A 25,902-nucleotide genomic window follows, 5' to 3' on the forward strand; every position below is an offset into this window, starting at 1 on the left:
GTGGAGGCTTAACATGTAAAATTTGTGTCTCTGTCCTAACTTAACTGCTCTAAGCAGACTGCTCCTTTTGAAAGTGCTTTGAAGTTAGCTTGGGCATTTAATTTTTTATGCATCTGCTAAGAGAGAATCTCAGCATAGGAAGAACGCATCACATTGCAGTGGGGTCTGTGTCATTCATCGAAACATACAGGAAACAATTGGCTTTCTGTAGCTCAGGTAACGCATGGGAGGCCATGAGCAGGCTTTCCATACTCTAGGCTACTGCTGTTACCATTCGCCGCCTTCTGCATTAGGACTCTGATTTTTAACAACCAAATTTATAAACATGTACACGTATATACACGTCTTTTTTTCATTTTACCTTGTGCTTCAAAAGGCCTAGCTGCTCAGCAGGGAAGGTGCGGAGTAGCATGGCAGGGCCCCACGCTGTGCTGTTCTCTGCAGTGCAATGGCCCGTCTCCTCTGATATTTCTGGCAGTGAGGGTGTCCTGCAAGGCTTGCTCTTCCCTCTGCCCCTCCGAGTTATGGAGAAATGCTTAAATGGGAGGGAACTGCACCTCTGTGGGCCCCTGGATGGGAGAAAAGCTGCAATGGCAGACTGGCTTGGGAGCTGGTCTTTGAAAGACTGGCTGGAAGATACTGAATTTGACAGTGGTTGGAGATGACGGAAATACTTGCTTTTTTTGTTGGTAAGTGCTTGTGGTTTTAGGGTGAGAGTCATACAATATATGAAACCAGGAGCTGGCTGATGGTATTGAATAGCCAGAGAGGTGGCTTCTGCAGGACACTGCAAATACTCCTAGGAACAGCAATGCATCACGCTTCTACCTGTTCTACGTGCTTCCTCAAAAGACTAATCAGAATTATTACATTATACTCCTTATGACATTAGGTTTTGTTTGAGCTTTGCTGTGGTAAAATTTCAGATTTTGAGGGTGGACTCCCCATCATTCTTAAGTGTAAAATGGTACTACAAAAATACGCTTAGCTTTTAGCAACATGTAAATGAACTAGAAAGTTGTTCAGCAAGTATCTATTCTTTACATACAATCTTGAATGGCTGTGAAAAACATCCTGTAAAAGATTAAACAATTCCGTACAGACATGTTTTTGCTTTTACAGTGTCATCCTCAGTCCTCTTTTTCCTCTCCACCGAGCTGGTGAGCTGGCTTGGTAAAGTATTATAGTTTTGATGCCAAAAATAGTAAGATGTTTTCTTTGTCCTCATTTTGGACTTGCATTACATTCTAGGGATTGTGATTAAGCTCAGTAACACGTGTGACTGAAACATTTAGAAAGCTGAGTCAGAAAAAATATTTATATCCAAGTGCTTTTCTCCTGTGTCTATTCCAATGCTGTTTACGGCTTCTGAAAAAAATAAAGCAAGTTGTTGGACAGATGGTAATTATTGTAGGTAGGTCGGGCAGTGGTGGTGGTCAGAGCTGGAGAACCTCCCTCTGAAGTCGGGTTGTTTCACCAGTTTCCTGTGTGGTAATCTGGAAATCTCGTGCCCGCAGACTCTGGTGTCTACAGCTGACAAGGCGGTGACTTCACATCCGTCACGTGCAATAAATAAATAAATACCTGTGCTGGAAAACCAGCAAAACTTTAAATCAAATAGAGTTTGTTGGTGAGTGCCTCCAGTGCCATGTTACTTCAGCAATAATGGGATATTTATTAGCCTCGAGCCATTCTTGATCAGAAGGCTGTCTAGTTCGTAGGACACATGCACACGTGATATACGACAAAAAAAGGTAACGTGTCTTTAGACAGCACATCATCTTTTATCTGCCTCCTAATAATCACACGTTCGGGTTATCGGGGTCAGGCTGTTCGTTTAAAATAGCAGCACTATCCTCGAGAGCCCTGGCGGGGAGGTGACGGAGCCCAGCGCCACCGCCGGGACACGGCCCCGCCACCGCCGCGACACGGTGCCCGTCGCAGTCGCATTGCGACGGAGGGCGGGGCCGGGGGCGCGGCGGCCCCGCGCTGATTGGGCGGCTGTCTCCGTTCGAATCCCACCTGCCAACTGGCTGCCGACGGGGCGCGAGAGGAGCTCTACGATTGGTCCGAGCTATTACGAGGCGGCCAATCAGAGTGCCGAGAAGGGCCACGGAGGCTATAAAAGGCGGCGCGCGGGAGGGCGCGGCCGGCGGGGGGCGGCGGTGCGAGGGCCGCGCAAGATGGCGGAGGGTGACAACAACAGCGTCTACCAGCTGGTGAGGGCGGCCGGGGCCGGGGCCGGGGCCGGGGCCGGGGCCGGTCACCCCCGCTGGGGCTGGCGGCGGGGAGGCGCTCTGCCTCGCGGTGCCTGGGGAAGGGTTGGCGGCCGCTCGGCACTGCTGGCGCTGCGGGACGCGCGGGAGCAAGGCCTGGCGGCGGCGGCTGGCGAGGGCCACCTCGGCCCCCGAGCTTGTGAAACGCGGGGAAATTACCTCTCTGCGCTCGCTTTTGCTTCTGAAAGGTTCCCGGGCAGGGATCGTCTTATTTATGCCTTAGGGCCGGGCTGGGTTTGAGGAGGCGGCTCCGTGTGCCCTCCCTGGGAGCAGGCACGGCTGCTGTTGTGCTCGCAGGCCAGAGCTCATCATCATACCTGGCAGTACCTGATGTGCAGGGCTCAGGTTTAATATTCATGTCTTTGTCTTTCAACATGGCTGTGGTATCGAATGCTTCGACGATGCAGGAGAGAGGGCAGGAGCTAGATGATTACCTTAAATATGTAGGCTTGAATACTTAAAAACAAGGATGTGTGTATTTGTCTGTGTACTGGTAAACGGCAGCCATGGAAAGCAGGAAGATCACTGAAAAAGTATGTGAAGGGGTTGAAGAAGCTTTTGAGCGCATTATTGATCGATGCTGTTTCTTGCAGCAGGAAGCTCTCCAGCCTGGGAGAGACAAACTGCCAATAGCGCGGAGGTGAAAGGGAGGTTCGAATTCCTGCAGAAAAAGTGCACAGAACTGTATTGCTAAAAATACAGTGCAGTGTTTGGGAGGGATGCCCATTTTGGAGCATAAGTTTATATTTATGGAAATTTTATGTTGTTTGATTAGTGGAAAAAACCCAATGATTTCTCTACCTGGCCCAGTGGGGAAAATAACTGCCAGTAGTTGTCCCTTAAGCTGACAGATGCAGGCTGCTATTAATAACACTGTTATGTTCTTGGTTGTGATGTTAAATGCAGACAGCCAGAGGTAATAAAGCAAAACAGTTTGTCACAAAATGTCTTCTGGAGAAATGCAGGTTTTTTCTTTTTCCTTTATATGACAGTTTGTGTTTATAACATGTCTTTGATGATTGGAAGGTGTTTGGCTGCATGTCAGATAATTTTCTACTTTTTTTTTTGGCCTGAACTTTAGCTTTCAGATAGTTTCCAATGGTCTCACACCATTTACCATTATAGCTGCACTCAACTGTCCTTGTTACGCTAGTGGTGTCAGGCTTCTCATCTGAGTTAAGCGTAGGACACAGTTGAGAAAAACCTGCTCTGTTATCTGCACAGCACACATGCAGATCTTGATGTCTTTTTACTTCTTACTACTTGGGACAGTGATCAGTTCTGTTCATGGTTACTTGAGTTCTGTAATCTCCGAGATACCCTGTCCCACTCAGGGGAAACTTAAGCTGTGTTGAATGTGGAACACCTTGGTGAACTGCTTAACAAGTTGATGCTGGAGTGGATAGGGCCTCCTTGCAGAAGATATATAGGGAGGAATGTAGGAATAATACAGGAAAGAGGCATTTGCCTCTCTCTTGGGCAACTTGTGGAAAAACCTTCTTTGCAGTCCAAATGTGATCAGCTGGGAAACTTTGCTCTACTGTGGATTCTGAGTTTTTATCCATCTTCCACATAATAAAAAAAATGGTGTTGGACAGCAACTAGAAAGCTTCAGTTTAATGTGGTAGGTTTGTTTTTGAAAATACATACATTTTAAATAGTTCTCATGTTGCAGTTTTCCAGATGTTCAACTGAAAACTTGAGAGGTTTTTAACTAGATTTTAAAACTTGACTTTCTACTCTGGGGGGAGGGTGTACTGTAAATGGGAGATTGCAGGAAAACAGTGACAAAATCTAGGAAGGAGGGATCATTTGGTCTAGTAATACATTCTGCGAATTTGTTAGGGTCTTGACTATTTTGAAGTATTGCTGCTACAATGTCATAATTTAGTACAAAACTTACATCATTATTAGTAATGTAATTACTCATGTTTGTGACAGGGTTTTTTTATTATAGCACCTTTTTTTTAAGCTACTTTGAGTATGAGAATTAATTTGATCCTCTGGTTAGTAATAAAAGCTTTCTTCTCTTTTTGTGTAGGCTGCAGAAACTGCTAGCTTGGAAGAGCAGCTGCAAGGATGGGGAGAAGTGATTTTGATGACGGATAAAGTTCTTCGCTGGGAGAGAGCCTGGTTTCCTCTGGCACTGATGAGTGTTGTTTCCTTTTCTTTCCTGTAAGTAGCTTGTGGAAGGAGCCTAGAACACCACTGCACCTCCATGGGTAGTAGCAAGCCTATTAGGTAAACTAGTAAGACATCTTTAAAAAACTAACAGGAAGTCTTTTACTCCAGATTCTGTTTCTGAGTGTGTGTGAACTTTGTTGAAAAGAAAAACCCGAAGTATTGAGAACAGGAAGTAACACGAGTCACATTCTGCTCAGAGTGGGGGCAGTGCTTTCTGCAAAAGCTGTTTGCCAGCAATAGTTGCTATAGATTTTTACCGTGCTCAGCTGTATGTTCTTCACTGGTGTGTTCATATTCTGTCCTTATCCTTTGTATCTTGCTGTTTAGTCAAATCTGGTTATCTCCTTTGGCTTTTTGCCCCACACCAACAGCAATATCCATAGGGCAAACTTTCCTGTTCTTCATCTTTGGTGTGGTGTTCAGGATGAGTTCAATTGGATTTGCACAACTTGGTTTTTTACTTTCTCTGTCCTGCCCTTTGAGAAAGAAGGAGAAGGAAAGACTGCAGGTAACTTTCAGTCAACAGGATAGGAGGATGTTGCCTCTCTCTGTATTGGAGATACAGAATTGGCTTACTGGAGGCATTTGTACATGCTTTTACGTAACATGGGAGTGACCAAGATGAGCCCAGCCTGGCTTGTAGAGAGAAGTGTCCATGCCAGCTGTGGAGTTTGCCAGTTGCATGTGGTTTTGGAGTAAGGAGAAGACAGGAGTTAAAAAAATAAATGCTGAACCAGGTGAGGCAGGGATAATCAGTCTTCTAGCTAATATAAATTTGATATCCTTCAAGAGAGGTGAGGAGGATGGAAATGAAACTGAAAAGTAACTTTTAAAAGAAATAATTGCATGAACTTCAGGGTATTCTGTTACAAATTTTGTGATTATAGCAGGAATGATCTTGTGTTGAATAATACTTTGAGGAAATAGACAGAACTACTTCAGATTCTGAATTGGTACTTCCTCAAAAATTAACTTGAACTTTCAGCACAGTAGCACTGTGCTAGATGTACAGAAAGACTGGCCCTGCAATGGACTATGTAATTGCTTTTATTACTTCAGTGTTCAGGAAGTTCTGTTAAGTGCAAATAAGCAGCACAGGGCACAGCTGAGCATTAACAGACACTTAGGGGATGAGCTAGTTCTTGTCCAGTACCTGTCCTGCTGTATTTGAGTGATGGCACACTTAATATGTAAAAGCACACTACCATCCTAATTGGGGGTTTATGGCTCCTTGTCCAGAACAGGTTTGGTTAGCTCTCATAGGTGAGACAGAGCAAATGACAACCCGTGGTGGATCTGAATTCTGTGACTTCCTTAAGAACCAACAAGATTAGAGCTTTCATTCTACCTAGTTGTTCCATATGTTCACTTGGTCATACTCATCCCCTAGTTAAGTTCATTAGATGTCAACTTCAGAGAGAGCTATGATGAATTTTTACTGCTACTGAACTTCATGCTATGCTTGCTGTATTGTAGCATTTTCTTATCTAATACATTAAGAAAATTGGGGTTTTAAATCTGTATTGCTTTGGAATAGTGTTGAAGTGATTAAACCTCTTTGTATTAGTAATAGGAGCAAATGTGAAAATTTTTTGAGGTTGAGCAAGAGTCTAGGTCTACTGTTTGAAGTACAGAGCCAGTCTGAATCGGTGACTAAATATGTCCATATGTTTATGAATCTGAGCATCCAGAAGTAATTTCTGTTGCTTGATTTCTGCAGGATGATCTACTACTTGGACCCATCAGTTCTTTCAGGCGTCTCCTGTTTTGTTATGTTCCTCTGTTTGGCTGATTATCTTGTTCCTGCTCTTGCACCTAGAATCTTTGGCTCTAATAAATGGTGAGGAAAGCCTGAATTAAAACGGTTTCTTGAGTGTGAATAAATTATGATCTTCATCAAAATGGGTATCTGACTTGCAGATATCAAATTATTACTTCATAGAGTTATTGTAGTAAAAAATTGGCAAGCTCAATAATATATGAAGTGAGGACACTAGTAAGATGTCCCTCATTCTTTTTCTGAAAGATTACTACAACATAGCTGTATTGTTCCCTTTCTTCTGGAAAAACAAGATTTTCTTGAAGGAGTAGATGCATTCCTTGCTCTCCATTAAGGATGCTAGTTGTTGTAAACTAACTTTTAGTAATTAATGGGTAATAGATACCAAGAACTAGAATTATGAAGCGTATTGGAATATATGTTTGGAAAGAGTGGCCGTAGTAAATACGATGAAGGAGAATAATAATGCAGAGAGTATGAATGTGACTGTAAGTGATTAAAACAGATTTGAAAAAGGGCAAGGCTTACATAAAAACAGTAAGCTGGAGAAGAACCTTATTTAAACTAAATTCTGAGTTAAAATTAGTGTATCTGCTTGAAGATGACTAGTGGATAAATGTTCTTGTCTAATAATGAACCAATATAAAAGCCAAAGTAACACACACTGGTGTCAGGTGTGTATTACTTTTGTGTATGACACTGGTATCAGATTAAAATCAATGGTCTTCTGGTTTGAATGTGGTTGCTCTTTGGAAGTCAATGTAAGAGAGTCAGTGTACAGAAAAATTACAGGGGGTGTTGCATTACAATGCTCATTGAAGATAAGGTATAAATCTGAGTGAAGCATATGTCAGGATAAGTACTGGATAAATTTTTACTGCTGGAAAAATACCACAGGAGAATTTTTTTTTTTTTAAATCTCAGGTGAAATCTTGAATTCTTATTTTTGGCTTTTTTTTTGATAAAAGGACTACAGAACAGCAGCAAAGATTTCATGAAATTTGCAGCAATTTGGTAAAATCTCGTCGCCGAATTGTTGGCTGGTGGAAACGTCTCTTCACACTGAAGGAAGAGAAGCCTAAAATGGTATTGTTCCAGCTCATCTCTATTGCCTTAAGATTTTATTTGTTTTGTTTTGTCTTAAGTATTTTAGCAAGACACATGTCTGAATAAACTGGTATTTCAAACCAAGAACCAGCAGTTCTGGCTGTGACTTAATGCCAGTCATGCATCTTATTTCAAACCTGGAGTGACAAGATACATGACTTTAAACTTGCAGTACCGCACAGTTAGGAGCATACCCTTGATATTAAGCTAAAGCAAAGCTGGGGTTTTTTTGGATAGGTCAATTTTTGGAAACAGCTTGTTTCCAGTGTACATGAACTGTCCAGAAAAATAGATCTTAGTAATGTGTCAGCTTAGGTACATGAACTATGGAGTTCACTGTCCTGAAAACAGCTTCAGGTACCGTGTGAGACTGAAGTTGTGACAACGGGGATGGTGTAGTCTGTCTCTAAGGGATATCTGGACAAAAAAGAACTGACATCCTGTAAAACTGATGATCTGAAAAGAAATGAAAACATACAATTATAGACTCTATAATCTTAACAAGCCTGTGCGTACGTATCACGTGTGGAAGAGCCAGCAAACTTCATGTTAGTTTTAAATGTTGAAGTGTTGCCAGATACTGAAGGAGGAGAATTCCCAGCAGATCTGTGATAACTGTTGCCTTTTCTTTTTTTAGTACTTCATGACCATGCTTTTTTCTCTTGCTGTGGTTGCCTGGATTGGACAGCAAGTTCACAATCTCTTTCTGACCTATCTTATTGGTAAGTGTGCAGCATACAAAAGAGAAGTAACTCTTCCATTAGCTGCCTGAAATGGTATAAGGCTGGTAGAAGTAATTTTTGATTATATGAGCGTGGTGATTTTTTTTTTTTTGGCGCAGGGTTATATTTTCCTGTTTTCAAGCAGTTAATGGGACTTAAGAGAAGCAAGGAATTGAAAGGTAACAGAAGCTTGTTAAAGGAGTATTAATTTTTTTTTTTTTCTCTCTAGTGAGTTTCTTGTTGCTCTTTCCTGGACTAAACCAGCATGGGATCATTACAAAGTATGTTGGAATGGCAAAAAGGGAGATAAATAAACTTCTCAAGCACAAGGAAAAGAAAAATGAATGAAGACTTAACTGCTTGTAAAAGGTTTCCTTGGGAACAGTTTCAATTAACATATAATTAATAGAAGTTGTATTGCTCACTGGCTTATATTTTTATCGGCTCCCTGATGAAGTGAAAATGTCACTCTAGCAACTGCTGTGGGTTTGTGTGTCTCTTGCTGTGCTGACTAGGGTTCTGCAGCCTGCAGCTGATATTATATGAAAGATCCTGACCTTTGATGTATGGAGCTTAAGTGTCTTCACTGACTAAAAGGCCCTGTAAATAAATACCCCAACTCAAACAGCAGAATTGTAATGTGTGATAGCATTTCTGTAGCTGTGTTAGTTTCACTGATCATTAATTTGTAGCTACAGCAAGTGTGAAAGGCAGTTCTGAAAGCTTATACTTCTTAGAGGCTTGTTACTACTGATCCTTGTGGAAGGAGGATGATTAGCTGAATAAGAATGATCATGGCTGAGGGTGGTGCATACCCAAAATTGGGGTAGGAGGTGATCCCATTGTCTCACTGAATCAGTTTGCATTTTTGGCTGCATATACCAGATTATCTGTGAATAGGGGTCTGGAATATATAAATCTGTAGTTCAGTTATTTAGCTGTAGTGTAAACTTCAACTCATTGCACTGAAACTAGAAAATGAGTTACTGTGTGTTACCTTAACAGCTGATTGTTCTGAAAACTGCTGTTGTCTTGGAGCCATGTAGCAGGTTTGGTTTTATGAATGTTGTCTGTCTTCAGAATCACCTTGAATATGCTAGGTTTGTCTCTGTAAATAAGCCTGTCTGAATTGTTTGTGCTTTTCTATGACCTCTCCCATCTTTTTTTTTAAACTGAACTTTTTTCTTTAAAAAGCTAAAACCTGTGTTAATGCATTTTTATAAGTTTACTGTTTTAAAATGAACTCTCTCCAGTGTTTATTGTAACTGTTGAATAGGTAAATACAGACTAAAGAGAAACTTCTTAGAGACTTGTTCTTTTTGAATGTACAGAGAATTGTGTAAATGTGTCTTTTAGTCGAGAATGGGAGCTGGGAATGATGTTTTAGTGCCACGTGGTAGTCAGTGCAGGGTCTGAACAGGAGAACACTTTTGTTTGAAATATATCATTGTAAATGGTAAAACTTACCAACCATGACAGCAGACTGATAGCTCCTGCTGCAGAGGGGAAAGGCTCTAATGTCATCTGTAGTCGGTTAACACTGATAAAAGTGGTGGGTTGTGGACAAATGGGACCCAACCAGTAAAACTTGTGATAGATCCAAATGGCGGCGGGGTGCTACAGTGTAGTCTTGAAACAGCTATTTAGAAAGTGCTCTACTTGCCTGGCACTGACTGTCGGGGAGAGGAATGCTGGATGTAAGAAGACAAGCGGTGACACTGCCCCCCCCCATGTTGCAGGGAGAGTTTGTGGCAGCCCCTCTACCCCGCCATCAACACCAGTTTAGGGTACCGCACATTTGCTGTTACAGTCCTGAGAGCTGTCTCCCCCTTTTGGGTTAAAATTCAGTAGAAACACCCATCCACTTGGTGCAGCTTTGCCACCTCAGATCTTCAGCTTCCTTGTGTAACTCCTCCCCATACACGGTTCTCCAGTGTACGTGCCCCCGTTGAAACGTCAGCGGAAATCAAATGCATGAGGAATTCCTCTATTGTGTTCCGTCTTATAAAAAAGAATAGAAACAGGAATTTAAAAAACCCACCAAAAATTCAGAACTTCAGTAACGGTACTCCCTCTGTCCTTCTGTCTTGTCTGTTCGGGCGGGGTTGATTCTTTCCCGGCCGTGTTTTCAGGACGGAGCTCTTCCTTGCCGTGCCAGCACCAGGCGCCCTGGTTGCTATGGGAACCCGCGCGGTAGCGTCGCTCCGGAAGTGCGTCACGCGGCTCCCGGCCAATGGGGATGGGCGCGCGGAGTCTCCCGACTGGGACGCCAAACCTCGCGAGGTCTCGTGGGGCGCCGCGCGCCACCCCGCGCTCATGGCCCTCCCATAATCCCGCGCGGGCGCCCGGCCTCTTCCTTTTCCGCCATCTTGCTGCACCGGTGAGTGGGGGGTGCTGCTGGGTCCCGGCTGCCATCCGCCGCCTCCCGGCCCCATCCGGGCCCCGCGGCCGCCTCTGCTCGCCTGGCCGGGGCCGTGAAGCCGCGCCCGACCGGTCCGGCCCGTTTTGAGCCACCGGCGTCTCCCTTAACGCTCTCTGGAGCGTCCGGAGTGGAGGGTGGGGGGGAGGACCCTCTTCCCTGTGGCTCCGCTTTCCGCAGAGATGCGGGGCGGGAGCCGAGGGCGGGGGCTGGCCCGGCAGCCAGGCCCGAACCGGTGCTGTGGCAGGCTGGGCCGGACAGGGCTCGGAGGAGCCGGGTCGCGGCGTCTGTGGACTTAAAGGAGTGAGGATCGTGCGGTGAGGCCTGGGAGGAGGCAGCGGAGGTCTTGGGGAGCGGGCGGTGGGCTGGGCCCCGGGGGAGGAGACCGCCCTCGGGACGGGGGGATCTGGCTGCACTCGCCCCGAGGGCAGGAATTAGCCGGGCCTGCTCGTCTGGGGGTCCCTGGCGTAGTAGTAAAGGCCCTCGTGAACTGCAGGACCGTTGGCCACCTCGGGAACGGCTCCCGGTCAGGAGCACCTTCCGGGCTGGTTCTGGCCGTGCGCTGGGTCTGTTAGTAAGTGAGGTGACAGTACCAGGTCCTGTCATGCCTTGAGCTAGGCTGGGTGCTCTAGTCTATCACAAGAATACAAGATTTGATGCCTGGTTTTCTTTTCAGAGTGCTGTGTTGCGCTTGCATTCTGCATTTTTTTTTTTTTTTCAGATAAGCAAGCTGAGCAGCATCTATTTTATTTAATACCATGTATAACCTAGTTTCTGAACAGGCTTAGTACTGCATAATTGGGTTTTAAAGTCCAAAACGATTCACCTGGGAAAGGTGTCATGCTGATGACATGTTGCCTAGGTGGTGGTTTCTAAATCTTCGTGTGTGCATGTTGATAACGCAGAGTTTAAATGTGTCAGATTTCCTAACTTGTGATGGTAGTTGTGAATCCTTCCGAGTATACCTGATTGTGATCTGATTTTTAGCCTAAGAATGCCTTTTAGGGTATGATGTAACTTTCTGTCAGTTTTAAATCTTTTAGGCCTAAAATAAAAGGTCTTTAAAAAGTGCACTGCTCAGTATTTCTGTGCTGGAACGCTGGTGTATATAACTGCCTCTCCTCTTCCCCGCAGGCACCATGGTGCGCATGAATGTTCTAGCCGATGCTCTCAAAAGCATCAACAATGCAGAGAAACGTGGGAAACGCCAAGTGCTCATTAGACCGTGCTCCAAAGTAATCGTCCGGTTTTTAACTGTGATGATGAAACACGGTAAGTCTAGAGCGCACAGCACTGTCTTGTCTCTCATTCATGGTTTCTGTGGGTGCTGTTGTGTTCAGGTGGTTTTTGACTAAAAGTAAGTCAAGATGCTTGAACTAGTTTTGTACAGCATAGTTAATTGCCTTGTAGCTAAGTAGTACATACTTGATTTGTCTGTTTACTATTCTTTTGTAGGTTACATTGGTGAGTTTGAGATAATTGATGATCACAGAGCTGGGAAGATTGTTGTCAATCTCACAGGCAGACTCAATAAGGTAGGATGTGTCTTCCTGAGTTTAGTTGTCTAGGAAGTTGTTTAAATTGGACTTTTTTTTCTATGTTTGATCCAGTTCTGAAAGAATTGTAAACAAGGGAGTATTCGTTGAATCCATGTAAATGAGAGTAATGTGGGTATTATCAGTGGTTGTCAAATGGTTGTCAATTTTTTTAGATTCATAATGGTATGGTTGACTAATTAAATTTAAACTTTGAACATGGGAGACACATTTTTAGGGAAGTCTGCTTGCAAGTGCTGTGTGTTTCTCTCTCTATAAAGGCTTTCTGGCTACCTAGTGCTTTCTGTTTCTTATATGTTTTAACTACCTAGAAGACTTGTCTTAAGAGATAGGAACTGAGCTGCTTTCCAGTTGATGTATAATACCTGTGGGTGTTGAGAAGACAAGTCTTTCTCCTGCTGCTAGATGGGTTTTGCATGCACCTGAGGGAAAGTTCAGTGTTAAATTAATGAGTGCTTTTTAAGTTCCTGGGTCATATGAAGTATTCATGTGTGTTTTGGAGATTTTTTTAAAAATGCTTTTGCCTCAAAATACTGAGCTGTCTAATTCTGTGGTGAGTTTCTGTGCATCGTTTCCAATTAAGCTATTTGAGTGAGAGGTGGTTCTTTAGTAAAGAAATAAAAAAAATACGTGGTCGAAATATGTTGAGGGCTATCTCCACGATGAACAAATATTGCAGCTGAAAAGTGGTTGAGTGTAGTAGGCAGAGAATTACACCACCACCCAACTTAACTAGTGTTATGTGTCTGTAATAAAAATAATGTATGTCAGGAGTGAGTATAGTGTTCCTTGAACTCTTTGGGATGATTTTGTAACAGATCTTCTGGGGTGCAGCTGGATATAATGTTTATCAATGGTTGCAATAAGGGAGCACTTGTTTGATTCAGAAAAATGTCCATCAGTGCAGGAAGGTGTGCTGCTGTTTTGCTTTTGGATATTTATTAAGATAATTTGAACAAGTAAGGTAACTGGAGGTGGTAGTAGTTGTTGTGGTCAGCAAGTAATACGATTAGCTTGAAAACTTTGATAACTTCTATGCATATTAATTTTTCCTTGTTTAAAATCTACAGGTGTTTTTTGCTACCTATGTATGATGAGTAGCAGTAGAACATCCCTGAGTAATCACCGGATTTTTCATTATATAGGGTGCTTAGTAATCTTCAGTGGTTTATAGTAGGCTTTTGTACTTTCCAGATCTAGCCATTTATTTGTTAGTTTAGCTTCAGCAGCAGTGTAAGTCGCTCTTAAGGGAGGAAGAGGAGGCAAGGCAAGGCAGTAACAGCTGAATAGCTGTGTGACAAGTCAACTTACCAGAGAGGAAGCACCGTTTCCTACTACCGGTAATGGAACGTGCTTCTTGGTACTAATCTTTTGCTGTCAAAAATATTTTAATTGCATTTGTTAAATTCCTTCCTCCAGTGAATTGGAATGAGAAATGTGCAAATCCAGTTTATAAAGTTCCTCAGTTTGTAATGGGATTCTGTTTTGTAGTGTGGTGTAATCAGTCCCAGATTTGATGTTCAGCTGAAGGATTTGGAAAAGTGGCAGAACAACCTGCTGCCTTCACGTCAGTTTGGGTAAGTATGGAAAAGAGTTAAATCTGTGTTGTATGTAAAAATGTTGGGGTTTTTATTATGCTTTCATACTGCATGAGTTAGATTTGCCTCACATCTTTCTTTTCTGATCAGTCTGGAGGTGGTATGTACCAGTCTAAAAATCCATTTTCCATATAAATGCTCTTTTTAACCAGTTTTAAAGGGGCACTACTAAGCAAGGACCTGGTTTTGCTTGGCTTTGATAAATCCTGGTTTCACCATTTCCACAGCTTACTAAGAAAATGAGACTTTTAACTCATTTTATTAATGGCCATTTATAGATGGGGAGGAGTCATGCAAGTTACCAAGTCAACAGAAGTGGGCTGTACTACTTTAATTTAAACTTCCTGATTGTGTATAAACTGAGGCGGTATTAAGTGTTGAGAGACTCAGAGCCTCTGTTAAACAAATCTACACAATACAGAAAATCTTACTCTTAATGCAGTATATTTCTCCTTCCCAAAATTCACTGAGTTGAGTAATAAATCTCAGTGCACTGGGATGACAGAGCTAGAAGAGTCCTCGGGGGCTCAGCCAGTCTGGCCTGTCAAAGGCAGGATTAACAGTTCCTTGTCATTTTTGTGCTTAAAGCTCCAGTGATAATCTGCTTGCTTTAGCTGTGCCTATATAGCTTACTAGTATGTGTTGTCATACTGAGATTTTGAAGAGTATGTATCGAGTGGTGGGACAAGAGGTTCTCGGACGGGAAGCTGTGTGGATGGAGTGTGCTGATAGTCCAGATGGTGGCATTCACAATGGCTAAGGCTGCTTCAGTTGTCAGTCCAGATCCAGGTACTCACCTGCATCAGCACACAGTGTTCAAAACACTGAGAGACAGAGCGCTCAGAGTTGAGGAGCTGTCTGGCACCATGGCAACTCTACCGGCTCTGAAGAAAAATGTCTGCTTAAAATAGAAGCAGACTTTGTCTAGAAACTGTAGAGTTGCTACTGCTACAACTGAACTGACTTGGGGGAATACACAAGAAAATTTCTTGCTGGGACTTAGGCAGGTATTTGGAGAACAGAAGCCTATAAATGTCCTCTGTGCACTGCAGAGTTGTACTCAAGAGGAGTTTCACTGTCCAGTAACCTGATCTTACTTCCGTTAGGCCAGTTCTTACAGAAACAGATCTAACTATTGCAATACAGAAATGAAGTTAGTGCTGTCACCTCTGCATAAGCGTAGAACAAAATGATAAACGGAACATTTTTCTTTTTTTAACAGGTACATTGTACTGACAACCTCAGCTGGCATCATGGACCATGAGGAGGCTAGGCGAAAACACACAGGAGGCAAAATCCTGGGATTCTTTTTCTAAAACTTGTAAAAAAAGAGGATACTAATAAATTGTTCAAACGGACTCTGGTGTTTCCAGTCGGTATTTTAATGACTTCGAACACGATCTGTGGTAGTGCTTGTAACAGACAGCTCTTCAGTAATGCTCAAGTTCCATCTTTACTACAAGTGGTGTTTGGGTTCCACACCATCCCTGGTCACAACTTCTATTCCTGTTAAAGATAGTTACCACTTGAATGACAGTTGCAGGTTGCTCTACAGAATAGCCTCAGCAGGGGAACTCTCACGGGGATGTATGTTAAACTACATACTCGTCTGTCATGCAGTGGGATCGCCTCTTTATGTGTCTCCATAGCTACATGTATGTGATGCTATAGTTTCACCTTTTGGCTAAGTAAGAAGATGCCTTGCTGCCAGAAGGTATTTCCTGATCATGGTTTAAAAAGTTACGAGATGTGGGATTGTGGAATAATTAAGATGGTCAGAATTTGTTTTCAGATCACAGACTTGTTCCAGATCTTGCAGTGTAAGGAATAACTTGAGGTGGAGAGGTGAATAATTTTTCTTCAGATTTCTACTTTGAAAGTCCTTTGAAACATCAGAGGTTTAGGTAGGGTAGTTGGTGTGCAGCTGCTTTGCATGTTGCCATGAAGATGTAACTTTGGGATTTTTAAGTTTTTGGAGCGAGGAAATAAGGATATCTGAACTTAGAGGTGGTGAATATATAGTATGGAATGAGTTCTCTGTCCTGGTTATCTGATGCACGATACCTTAATGTACTTGATACAGAAAAATCAAATGTTTTTCAAAGCAGTACACAGATCGGGTGGCTACAGCGGAAGAGCTACATTGCAGGTGGGAGAGAATGGGAAGCAAGCTTCTGGGCTGATGGTGTTGTCCTTTTAACAGCAGCTGCAAATACCTTATTTTGCTTTGGAGTCTTTATTAGGAAAGAGCCTATTGAAATGTAGCAAGCCTATAGCAAGCCTATTTCAACATGCTTTAAAACAGCTCTTAGATTTTGTGGTTCTTCTGATACAAACTGTTGGAAACAGTTTTTCTTCTTGGTGATATGTCCTGCTGCAATATGTACAGTTGCTTGAGTTAGAAGTATTGTGCCTTGAAGGTGATGCCATCACAGTGCTTTCCAGAGAGCCTTGGGATGGAAGTGATACTGTGAGCACAAAGTCTTTGAACACTGTGGTTTCTAACTATGTAACCTGTTTCCACTCTGTTAAGGAGAAGGCCATACTTGGTGCTAGGCAAACTGGTCTTCACTCTGTAGGCAGCACAGTCTCGCCTAATGTGGTGGCTCTTCTCTGAGGAACAAGAAGGTGGTAGCCCAGAGCTGTGACAGTGCTTGCAGTAGGTGTTTTAGTGGTGTACTCTCGCGTCCTGTAACAGACTTGCAGCTTGACTGAGAAGAGCATGGGAATAATAAAAAAGGCTGGTCTACCTGTTTTGTCTCAGTCACATGCAGGTTAAGGTCAAAAACTGTGGATTGCAGATGGCATCGAAGCATGCAGATGTGATCAGTATGGTTCTTGCTTTGACGTGAAACAAATTTGCTTAGCTGAAGATGAAGATCTACACTGAATTACAAAGAGCAGTTATGAAGTCAAAAGAATTCTGTCTTGACCCCTTTTTTAATGTCAAGTTATTTTGTTACAGGTTTCTTTTTTCTATCCTTAATGGGGATCATTCTGCAGCACTAAGCACTGATACAACACACTTTTTGCATTTCTTGCTCAGAGTAACCCTGAAGATCATAACAAGATTCCACTACTCCTTTTAATAAAATCTCGGTTTTTATCAGTGCAGAATAGAATATGTTTGTGACACTTGATGGAAGGTCAGTGACACATACAGGACATTTCATTCTACAGGACATGTGTCAATTTTTCTAAACCAGTTTACCTGTGTATGTTCTTTACTAACAAAGAGTCTTCTGAAGTAACAATTTCTGATACTCAGTTGACAGACCAGTTGGGAATAGACTGTGTTGATTAATTTCAGAAGTCAGACCAATGACTTTTAGAATTATTAAATGGAAATCAGAGCTCCGACATAAAAAGAATGACTTGGAGGGACGCATGCATCAGCAGATGCATCTTTTCCACAGTGTATCTAGCAAATGTAACTACATAATGGCTTACCACGCATGGAAGCTGATGTGGCTAATAAGTTACTAAAATGATCTCTCAGCTTGCACCTCACTGACTATAGCTTTACTCCTGGGTAATCTCTGCTGGCTGAGATGCAAGGAACCTCTGAAATGGGATTCAGGAGCTGACACAGGGCTGTGGCATGCCCTGCAACACAACTGCTTTAAATGGGTTTGCAGAAATTCTTGTCAGACATGTTTAAAATCTGAAAGTGGTATTTTTTTAAGCCTCAGTGAAGTTTTCTGGGCTGAGGATGTATGCCTTGAGAAGGCAGTTGGTAAGTAAAAGTTAAATATCGTTTTGGGTAATAAAATATGGAGAGATGAGACAGAAAATGGCACAAAGCTGAAAGTGCAGTATGGGTTGCAAGTGGCAATCAAGGCGAAGAGTTAAGTTTAGAGAAGGTGTTTGATACCTGTTGAGCAGAGGGATGTTAATGAGGGAGGGGTCCCCCATGGCACAGAGGCAGTTGTCCTTCATGTAGGGAAAATGGAGGGTGGGTGGCACCTAAGGAAAGTGTGCTGCCAACCCCTAAATTACCAAGCTTTACCTCTGGTGCTATCCTGGGTACCCTGCAGTCTGTCGCTGAATGAGTCTGGAAGGGACTGTGTCACCTCCTTACCCTTCTAGATGTAGAGAGAAGTCTTGGCCTTTTGGCTGGAGGACTGCTTCTACTTGCTAAGCCAGATCCGAACACCCAGGTCTGTGTGAGCGTGGCCGCTTGCCCGGCTGTTGTGCTGTGGAGAGGCCAGTTGTGTTACAGTATGGATAGCGTGTGGCGCTGCACTGCCTACAGTCCCTTCTTACCTGCTCAGGTGATCACGAGAAGGTAAACATAAGTAGTCCTAGTCACAGGTGGTAAGATGGGGTCAGAGCTTAATTCGAGTTGTGAAAATCACTTATGAAGTCAGAAGTAGGTGGGAGAGGGCTGGTGACCCGACTGAGGGGTACAGCCTGGTCTCACTTCTGCTGTCAGATACATGATCAGTATTTCTGGATGTTGATTGCCATTCCTCCTTATGCTATTGTTTAAGAACAGGATAAAACATGTCTAAACTGCCTGCATTAAGAGAAATACCTGTGTATTGTTGCAGTGGGAGGTTGTCAACAGATGGCAGCATCCGACTTCGAATCGGTGGAGACTGAGGGCAATCCGGGTGAGAGTCCCAAGAGGGCTTTGGCGTTGGGGCTGGTCTCCCTGCTCCTTCTGCAGAGCTAAATATCCTGACTTCTCCTGTACTCTGGTCCACTAAGATAATTTTTTCTGTCTTTGGTGCAGTAGAGCCTGATTTAAGATAATATGGGAGGTGAGAGTAAGTATGAATCTTCAAAATGTGGCAACAGTAAAAAGCCTGGTGCACGACAGTGGCTTCACTGAAAATGCACTTTTTCCTCCTTACCCTTTCGTTTCTTTTCTGCCACAGGTAATTCATTTAGCTCCGTTCCCCTGAATGGAGCGTGTTTTGTTTCTCAAACTCATGTGTCACTTTCTTGCACCAGAAATGCAAGCAGTAATTAAACCTTGATCTCAAGTATCGGAATAGTTTATTTTAGTGACTCTTGGACACCTACTGGAGTCTAGATAATAGCCAGCAATGGCAGGCAAGGGGATGTGTGGTGGTGCAGCGGAAAGCAGGGAAAGAAAATTGGCTGAAATGGTGAGTGAGGCTTTAGAACTTGCCCCAGCAGATTTGGCACTGAGTAGTTAATTCACAGCACTGAAAGAATGAGAAATCGCTCATGGCTGGCGGGGGGCCCTGACTGCAGGGTGCAGGAACGGGGAGCACGCTGACAAGCATGTCAAGATGTACAGATGGGGCTGATGGTAGAGGATAAGAAACAATTTTTTACAGGATCTGGGATTGCCAAAGCTATTATTTTAGGGCCTTTAATTAAAATTACATGCTCTCAAATGACAAGATTTTTTGTTTTGTCTAATGCTCTTTAGCTAATTTAGATTTAAGACAAGACTATCTGTTGCTCAGTGTCTTACTGCTAATTAACACAAATATCAGGCTCTCAATATCTGGATGGATTTTACCACAGTTTAGTCCAGAGGACTATTCTAGTAGAGCCAAGGAGTTTCAGAAGCTGGTGTCCTCTGTTCTTGCTCGTGCCTCTGATGCTTTCCAGCTCAAGTGCTGCTATTTTACTCATGAAGTTCTATTTTAAGAGAGATCTGTCTATTTTTCTCTTATTTCTTTTGCTGTTGACCGTCTTGCTCTGGTACATTTTATTTTGACTACCAGCTCATGACCTGGGTTAATTTGTCTTTGTTTACAAATATTTTTACAAAGAGAGAAGCACTGACTTCAAGTGACAAGAATAACTGGATAAACTATTGCTTGATACGCAAAGGTGCATCTTCCACTGGGAGGAAAAATAAATTCCATTGACCTTCTCTTGCTCTTCTCAGATGAAGTGAATGAGGATGTCTGAAGGCGTAAAACTTTCCACTTAGTTTTAAGTTGATCCAGTCTTGTTTATTATATGAGATATGTAAGATTAAGCTCATAAAAGCACTAGAAACAGAGGAGAACATGTACAAAGAAGTATCGTGGTTCTTGTGAAGGTAATGAGAGTTATGACTTTTGCTAGGACCATTCAATGTAATCAGGTAGTCCTGGTATCCACCATTACCTAGTTCTTGGTTGGGTTCAAAACCACTTCCCATGGTTTTGAAAGCTGTCCTGGCATTCTTGATCTGACTGCACTGGGTTTTGCAGCCACCAAGTGATTCCTACTCAGTGTGTGGCTGCTAACTTGAACCTATATATATTTAAGGAGCACAAATTGAAATCCATGCTATTGGGGCGCTGTGATGCACAGGCCAAGTGCATCGTGTTGCTGGGAGAGCATGGGCACAGTCAAATAGAGGCGGCAGCCACTGGGAATTTCACTGTCTCCAGAAGGGTTACAACTACACCAGAACAGGCTGTGCTGATGGGATCTTTTCTCACACAGTACCCAGAATGAAAGGGTGGGCAGATACCTGATTAACAACTAAATTACAACCTGGTAAAATGTGATACTTGTGATATCATAGAATCCTGGATTCATAGAATCCCAGGTTGGAAGGGACCTCAAGGATCATCTGGTGAAACTTTTCTCGGCAAAAGCACAGTCTAGATGAGGTGGCCCAGCACCCTGTCCAGCTGAATCTTAACAGTGTCCAATGTTGGGGAATCCACCATTTCCTTGGAGAGATTATTCCAGTGGTTGATGGTGAAAAATTCTCCTCTTGTGTCTAATCAGAATCTTCCCCAGGAATAACTTGTAGGGAGTCTCCATCTTTTTTGTAGTCACACATTAAATACTGGAACACGGTGACAAGGTCTCCCCTAAGCCTTCTCTTCTCACGGCTGAACAGACCCAGTTCTCTCAGCCTTTCCTCACACGGCTTCCCAGCCCCTTGATCATCTTTGTGGCCCTCCTCTGGACCCTCTCCAGCCTGGCCACAGCTCTTTTGCATAGCAGGGACCAAAACTGAACGCAGTGTTCCAGGTGTGGCCTGACAAGTGCTGAGCAGAGTGGGATAATGACTTCTTTATCTCTGCTGGTGATGCCCGTGTTGATGTAACCCAGCACCCTGTTGGCTTGCTTTGCCGCTGCAGCACCCTGGTCACTCCTATTGAGCTCCTTGTCCACCAGGACCCCCAGGTCCCTTTCCACAGATCCCAGCCTGTGCTGCACTCCTGGATGATGTTTTCCCAGGTACAAGACCTTACACTTGTCCTTGTTAACCCTCATAAAGTTCTTGTCAGCCCCCTCTTCCAGCCCAGCCAGGTCTTCCTGCGGGGTGGCTCTCCCTTCTGAAGTGTCCCCTTCCCCACCCAGTTTGGTATCATCAGCAAACTTCATCAGGGCACACCTGACCCCATCACCCAGACCACTTATGAAGATACTAAATAGTGTTGGGCCCGTGGCAATATTTTAGCTATGCCTGGTCTGTATAACACAGGTTTCAGTGGGGTGCTGGTGCTTCAGTGTGCTGACTCTCCTTGGTGTGCTAGTTTTCCTTAGACAGAGAAATGGATTTTCTTAATCACTTAATGCATGTTCTAGCTGGAGTTTCACTGTCTGAAGTTGGGGAAAGGAGAAGCTGCAAGCCAAAAAATACATGCTAAGTAAAAGCATGGAAAATAATACTTGTTTCACTAAGACAATTGTTCCACCTTCTAAAACCTGAGTTGGGAAGTAGGTCCAGAAGAGACACTCAGTTATCTTCCCTGACCTCTGTATAACAAAGGCCCCAGACCTCATTCCTGATGAATTTCACCTGATTTAGTTCTTTCCAGGTGTGAGGGAGCAAACAAGAACAGGAGAGTATGCTAGTGGTGAAGCTGCTTAAACAAATGGAGCAAAGCAATGATGATTACTCTGAGCAAGCATCAAGCAAGTTAAAACCCCTTTTCCAAAATCACTGATGTGCTGGTGACAAGCCTCAGTCTAACAAGGTAATCAAATTCACATCTGCTTTCTTCAATAGACTAAATTTAGCTGACTGCTGCAACTGTGTTATATGTCCTACAACCCTGTTCCACATGCTGGTTGTGACACTCAACTGTTGAAGCAAAGCCTCTAGGGATGTGTATTTTGTTCTTGGGTTGGCATCAGGGTAATAGTCATTGCACAGTTGTAGTTGATCAAATTTTAGTGCCATGCAACAGCATAATGCAGCAGGACGCTTGAGGTCAAACAGCTAAAAACACCCAGCAACCACCACTTTTTATAGTGACATAAAACGTTGTTAAAGTAGATGCCAAATGGTTTATAAAAGCCAATGGGTCAGGTGCTTATTTAATGAAACAGGCAGCTTGTTCTCCCTGTTCTGAACTGTAACTCTGATCCTCAGGACACCCCATCTCATTAGTCTTGTGACTGAGTCGAGAACAGTGATGCTGTTGGTGCAGTTGTGCTGGTGGGATGGATGTGGGCCTTTGCTTTGGGATTAAAAGTGCAGGATTCAAGTAGCAACATTTTATTGAGGGCTTTATCTGCTAGTGCTGCACTGAATCATTGCATATGCATTCCTGTAATATTTTCTGCTTTTGGACAGGGTGCTCTAGCAGGGTACATGACCGACCCCAAACTTTCTGTCTGCCAAGGAGGTGCTTTTCTTCACAATTTGTGAGTAGTGTTGTGTGAGGGCAAGCCATGGAAATGGAGAGGGTTCCTGCTACTCACTCTATAATTCATTACTATTCCCTATTGGGTCTTCACTTTATAACCATGAGTGGATTTGTTTCATATTTCATTAATTTTATTTATTGTTCCCACTCTGTAAACACATCTTGCTACCCATCCTACAGAAAGCTTCTTCCAGAAGCTTGCAATCTTCTGCCTGTGATCTCTAGATGTCTCTCTTGCTCTAATCTAAGAATACATGAAAAAGGCAAGAATAACAAAACACATGGTATGTGATCTTGGATGGAAACGTGTATGTGCAACACCCCTCTGTTTTCACCTCCTCAGCTAGATTAGACTGGGATTTGCCCCTTCCATTGTGGGGAAGCAACGTGGCATAACTATTGTTGTTGTATTCCACTGATGCAAGTAAATTGTGCTTTCAGCTGGACCAGGCTGTAAGCAGGAAGGAGCAAGGATTATATCTGGGAGCAGGAGGAGAAAGGCAGGTGACAAGTGAGGTTAAAAGAAAAGCTGCTGCTGAAACCCACCTCTGGTGTACTTTCCCAGTCTCATTAGCTCTACAGGTGGAGCCTAATTGGTGTTTGGTCCATTGTTTTAAAAAGCAAAGTCCAGGAGCATCAATGAAAACTTCAGGTTTTTAGTATCTTTACAAATCAGGCCTTTAACCATAAGAATGAATAAAGTTGTGGTGAAAATGAAAGGAATTTTTTTTCCTTTTCTCCCTACACCTCTGCACTTCACATGGATGCTTGTCTCCTCACTTGCAATAACATGCCTAGCTGTATTCTTGCATAACAGGATCCTCGACATATAATCCACAAGTCTGTGTGGGCTGGTAATTAGCGCTGGCCCTCATTCAGTCCTTGGGATTCATTCCTTAGGGCAGCAACATTAGCCACTCAGTTAAGCATCTGCACTTCTCAGATCTGAAACCATTTTTGCCTCACTTCTGGAGGCTGTGGGTCCCGGAGCTGACTGCAGACACCGCTTGTGTTTGTGTGGAGACTTGTGTTTGCTCTGGTGTGGATGGGCAAGTGGTTCTGTCCCTCGTGGGCAGAAGCCAAAGCCTTGTTTGTTTTCTACAACCAGTGAAGGATTTCAGCTCAGTTCTATTTTCAGTTTAATGTGCAAAATAATTATAGTTCAGCACAGGTAGCGGGAGTTTTTGAGTTTGGTGCAATGCCTTGCTTACACTTCGTGAAGGATCATCAGGTGAAAGAAGAGATGTGTGTGGTAGGACCACTAAATTGATCTGCGACCTGCCAGGCAGACATTTGCTCTGGGAGGGAAACAAAAATCAGAAGACTATTTTTAGATCTGAAATACTTTTCTTGAGTGACAGTCAGTCTTCGCCAGCCTTTGATGAGCAGAGAAATAATCCCTCAAGGGAACAACCGGAGGTGCCTGGATCTGTTCTCAGCTGCTGGCAGCTCCTGGCGTGGCCGTGGGAGTGCTGGGGCAGCTCTGGGAGCAGCAGGCATCCATCACCTAATGGCAGGTACCAGGCAAGAGCAAAATGCATGTGGGGTGTCAGGGAGTTGGAGTTGGCTGTGCAGAAACGTATCAGATCTTGAGTAAAAATGAGCCCATTTTCCTGATAGAGACCCAGTCCTACAGTGCAGGACACGGGGCTGAGAACCACAGGCCCACTGCAGGTCAGGGTTCAGCCCTGTTCCCACGCTCAGGTGGGAGAACTCAGCTTGCAAATCAGCAAAATATAAACCCAGTGCGGGTAGGTGGTGGCTCCAGAAATAGAAAGATACAGTGCTAGCAGATAACGCTACCTGATAGCTGAAATGAAAAGAATTAAACTGTACAAAAGTGTGCTTTAATTGCTAACTCTCTCCTGTCTGCTTAAATCACTAGAAATAAAGGTCTCCTCTTTACTGATGAACAGTTCCAGGCAGAACAGACGTGATGGGGGGAAACATGTTTGGAATAAATACTGATGTGAATGACACTTATTAGCTACAGTGTGGCATATTTATTTCTCTGTAGTTAGCATAATATCACAGCTTGAAATGAGAAGGATTCTTTACCCATGTCTGTGTGTGCATGTATAAAAGTAACGATGGATTGTTATGGGCAGAATGCAGATGATTTTCCTGTCTCTGCAATTAGCACTGATGTTTGGATGACATCATTTGTTGTGGGAGATGAGCAAGTAGCCTAAGCATGGCTGGGCTTTGAGAAAAGCTTCCCTTCCTTGTGTCAAACAGGAGACAAGTGAAACACAGCACAAGAGGCTGCGTCTTTTTTCCTGTCTCTGTGCCTGACAGTTGCCTGCCCATGGTGTCTCTGCTCTGCTTTTGGGTTCCGTAGAGCTCCTATGAGGATGAGACACCCTTTTCCATCCCCCCTGGGATGCCTGGCAGCCTGGCTGCAGCCAACAGCCTTAACTTGAGCTGTGGCTGGAGTGGGAGGAGAGTGGAAACATCCCGATTATCTCACAGGAATTTAATCGCAGACGTGTGGGTGGCTGGGTGAAAGCTTTATTGTCTTTTGAGCAGTTGGGTGTCCAGTGGAGATTGGTGATGGAGATAAGGTTGGCTGCTTGAATGTGCAGGTTACTTGCCTTTCTGCTGATGGGAACCTGCTCATCTTATTCTTGTCTTGCTTTTCTGTGCTTGTGTGCCTGGTGCTTTCAGGTGTCCCCATACCGGGCGTGCTTAGCTGGAAGTGGTGGAGGCTCTGCAGGGAGGTGCTTGTCGCTCGCTTTCCCAGAGCCTGCTCAGTCGTGCTGGCTGTGTCAGGGTCTGGCAGCCCCACCGCTGCCCTGCCCCTTCTCATTTCATGGGGTTTGGGGCTTCTCTCCCTTAGAGACAAGAACCTGCAGTAATTTTAAAAGCATTGACCAGTTCAGTGATGGCTTCCCACTATGGTTGCCATTTCTTCCCCAAATGGAGGGAGGGAAGGCTTCGCTGCGTGTCTCTGTGTTGGGCAGAGACTGACGGCCAGCCAGTGCAGGGCAAAGCGACCAATTGCAACAGCTTCCAGACAAATCTCTTAGCACTCAAGTGGTTCAGTGAGCATCATCTTTGAGTTGTTGCTTTGCAACAGCAGTAACATTTCTCATCTCTTCTGCAGACATTGTAATATAAGAACGTGTGGAAATGGACAGTCTTGGACATTTACTGTCCTGTTTAAAATTCAAGTGAAATAGGCTGTTGGATTGCAGAGCTGCTAGGGGAAGGGAAGACAACAGGGTGGACAAAGTGACTGTGTGAGCTCTGTTTCCTTAAGAAAAATCATAAGGTATTTCAAATGAGGAGCCAAGAGCTTCTCAGGTCGACTGTGAATGCTGAGTACTGTCTCAGGAGCCTTCTTGGAAGTCTTTTTGTTGAGGGGAGTAATTATACTGTGGCAAAAGTATTTACTTGCCAGGTACTTGCCTGCCTTATTTGTACTGTATTCTTCCATTGCTGAAATGTAAGATGAAAAACCTTAAGACATATGCCTGAGAGTAACAAACTTTCCATTCTTTCTAAGTTTGCTTGATTGAGTGCTTGGTTTAGAAATACCATAAAAGTGCCAGGCCATAGCTTGAAATATCTCATTACCAGGTGTCAGGCTGCTTATAACTTTCACTCAGGGATTGTTGAAGGTTTTTTTCATGTTAGTCTTCTAATGAAAATGCCAAAGGGGGAAAA

At 43.6% G+C, this 25,902-nt stretch overlaps 2 protein-coding genes across 2 annotated transcripts; both read left to right on the plus strand.

Annotated features, from left to right (window-relative positions):
* Positions 1–2,120: 2,120 nt before the first annotated feature.
* On the plus strand, positions 2,121–9,374 carry ARL6IP1 (ARL6 interacting reticulophagy regulator 1). Its single transcript, XM_074919687.1, has 6 exons — positions 2,121–2,219; positions 4,318–4,451; positions 6,181–6,300; positions 7,209–7,326; positions 7,985–8,069; positions 8,299–9,374. Exons 1-6 carry the CDS (start codon positions 2,184–2,186, stop codon positions 8,415–8,417), a joined length of 612 nt encoding a protein of 203 aa, XP_074775788.1. The 5' UTR covers positions 2,121–2,183; the 3' UTR covers positions 8,418–9,374.
* Positions 9,375–10,407: 1,033 nt separating this feature from the next.
* RPS15A (ribosomal protein S15a) lies at positions 10,408–15,000 on the plus strand. The gene is made up of 5 exons (XM_074919104.1): positions 10,408–10,449; positions 11,623–11,760; positions 11,944–12,023; positions 13,536–13,621; positions 14,865–15,000. The coding sequence occupies exons 2-5, from the start codon at positions 11,628–11,630 to the stop codon at positions 14,956–14,958; spliced, it is 393 nt and encodes a 130-aa protein (XP_074775205.1). The 5' UTR covers positions 10,408–10,449; positions 11,623–11,627; the 3' UTR covers positions 14,959–15,000.
* Positions 15,001–25,902: the final 10,902 nt, after the last annotated feature.

The sequence above is a fragment of the Athene noctua genome, chromosome 15, assembly GCF_965140245.1.
Source record: "Athene noctua chromosome 15, bAthNoc1.hap1.1, whole genome shotgun sequence".
Taxonomy (NCBI): Eukaryota; Metazoa; Chordata; class Aves; order Strigiformes; family Strigidae; genus Athene; species Athene noctua.

Excerpts from the sequence above, each read along its gene's own strand:
- ARL6IP1 (XM_074919687.1), top strand. The coding sequence starts at position 2,184 with ATGGCGGAGGGTGACAACAACAGCGTCTACCAGCTG. Across the intron at positions 4,452-6,180 it reads GTTGTTTCCTTTTCTTTCCT|GATGATCTACTACTTGGACC; the intron begins GTAAGTAGCTTG and ends TGATTTCTGCAG. Across the intron at positions 6,301-7,208 it reads ATCTTTGGCTCTAATAAATG|GACTACAGAACAGCAGCAAA; the intron begins GTGAGGAAAGCC and ends TTTTGATAAAAG.
- RPS15A (XM_074919104.1), top strand. The coding sequence starts at position 11,628 with ATGGTGCGCATGAATGTTCTAGCCGATGCTCTCAAAAGCATCAACAAT. Across the intron at positions 12,024-13,535 it reads TCACAGGCAGACTCAATAAG|TGTGGTGTAATCAGTCCCAG; the intron begins GTAGGATGTGTC and ends TCTGTTTTGTAG. Across the intron at positions 13,622-14,864 it reads CTGCCTTCACGTCAGTTTGG|GTACATTGTACTGACAACCT; the intron begins GTAAGTATGGAA and ends TTTTTTTAACAG.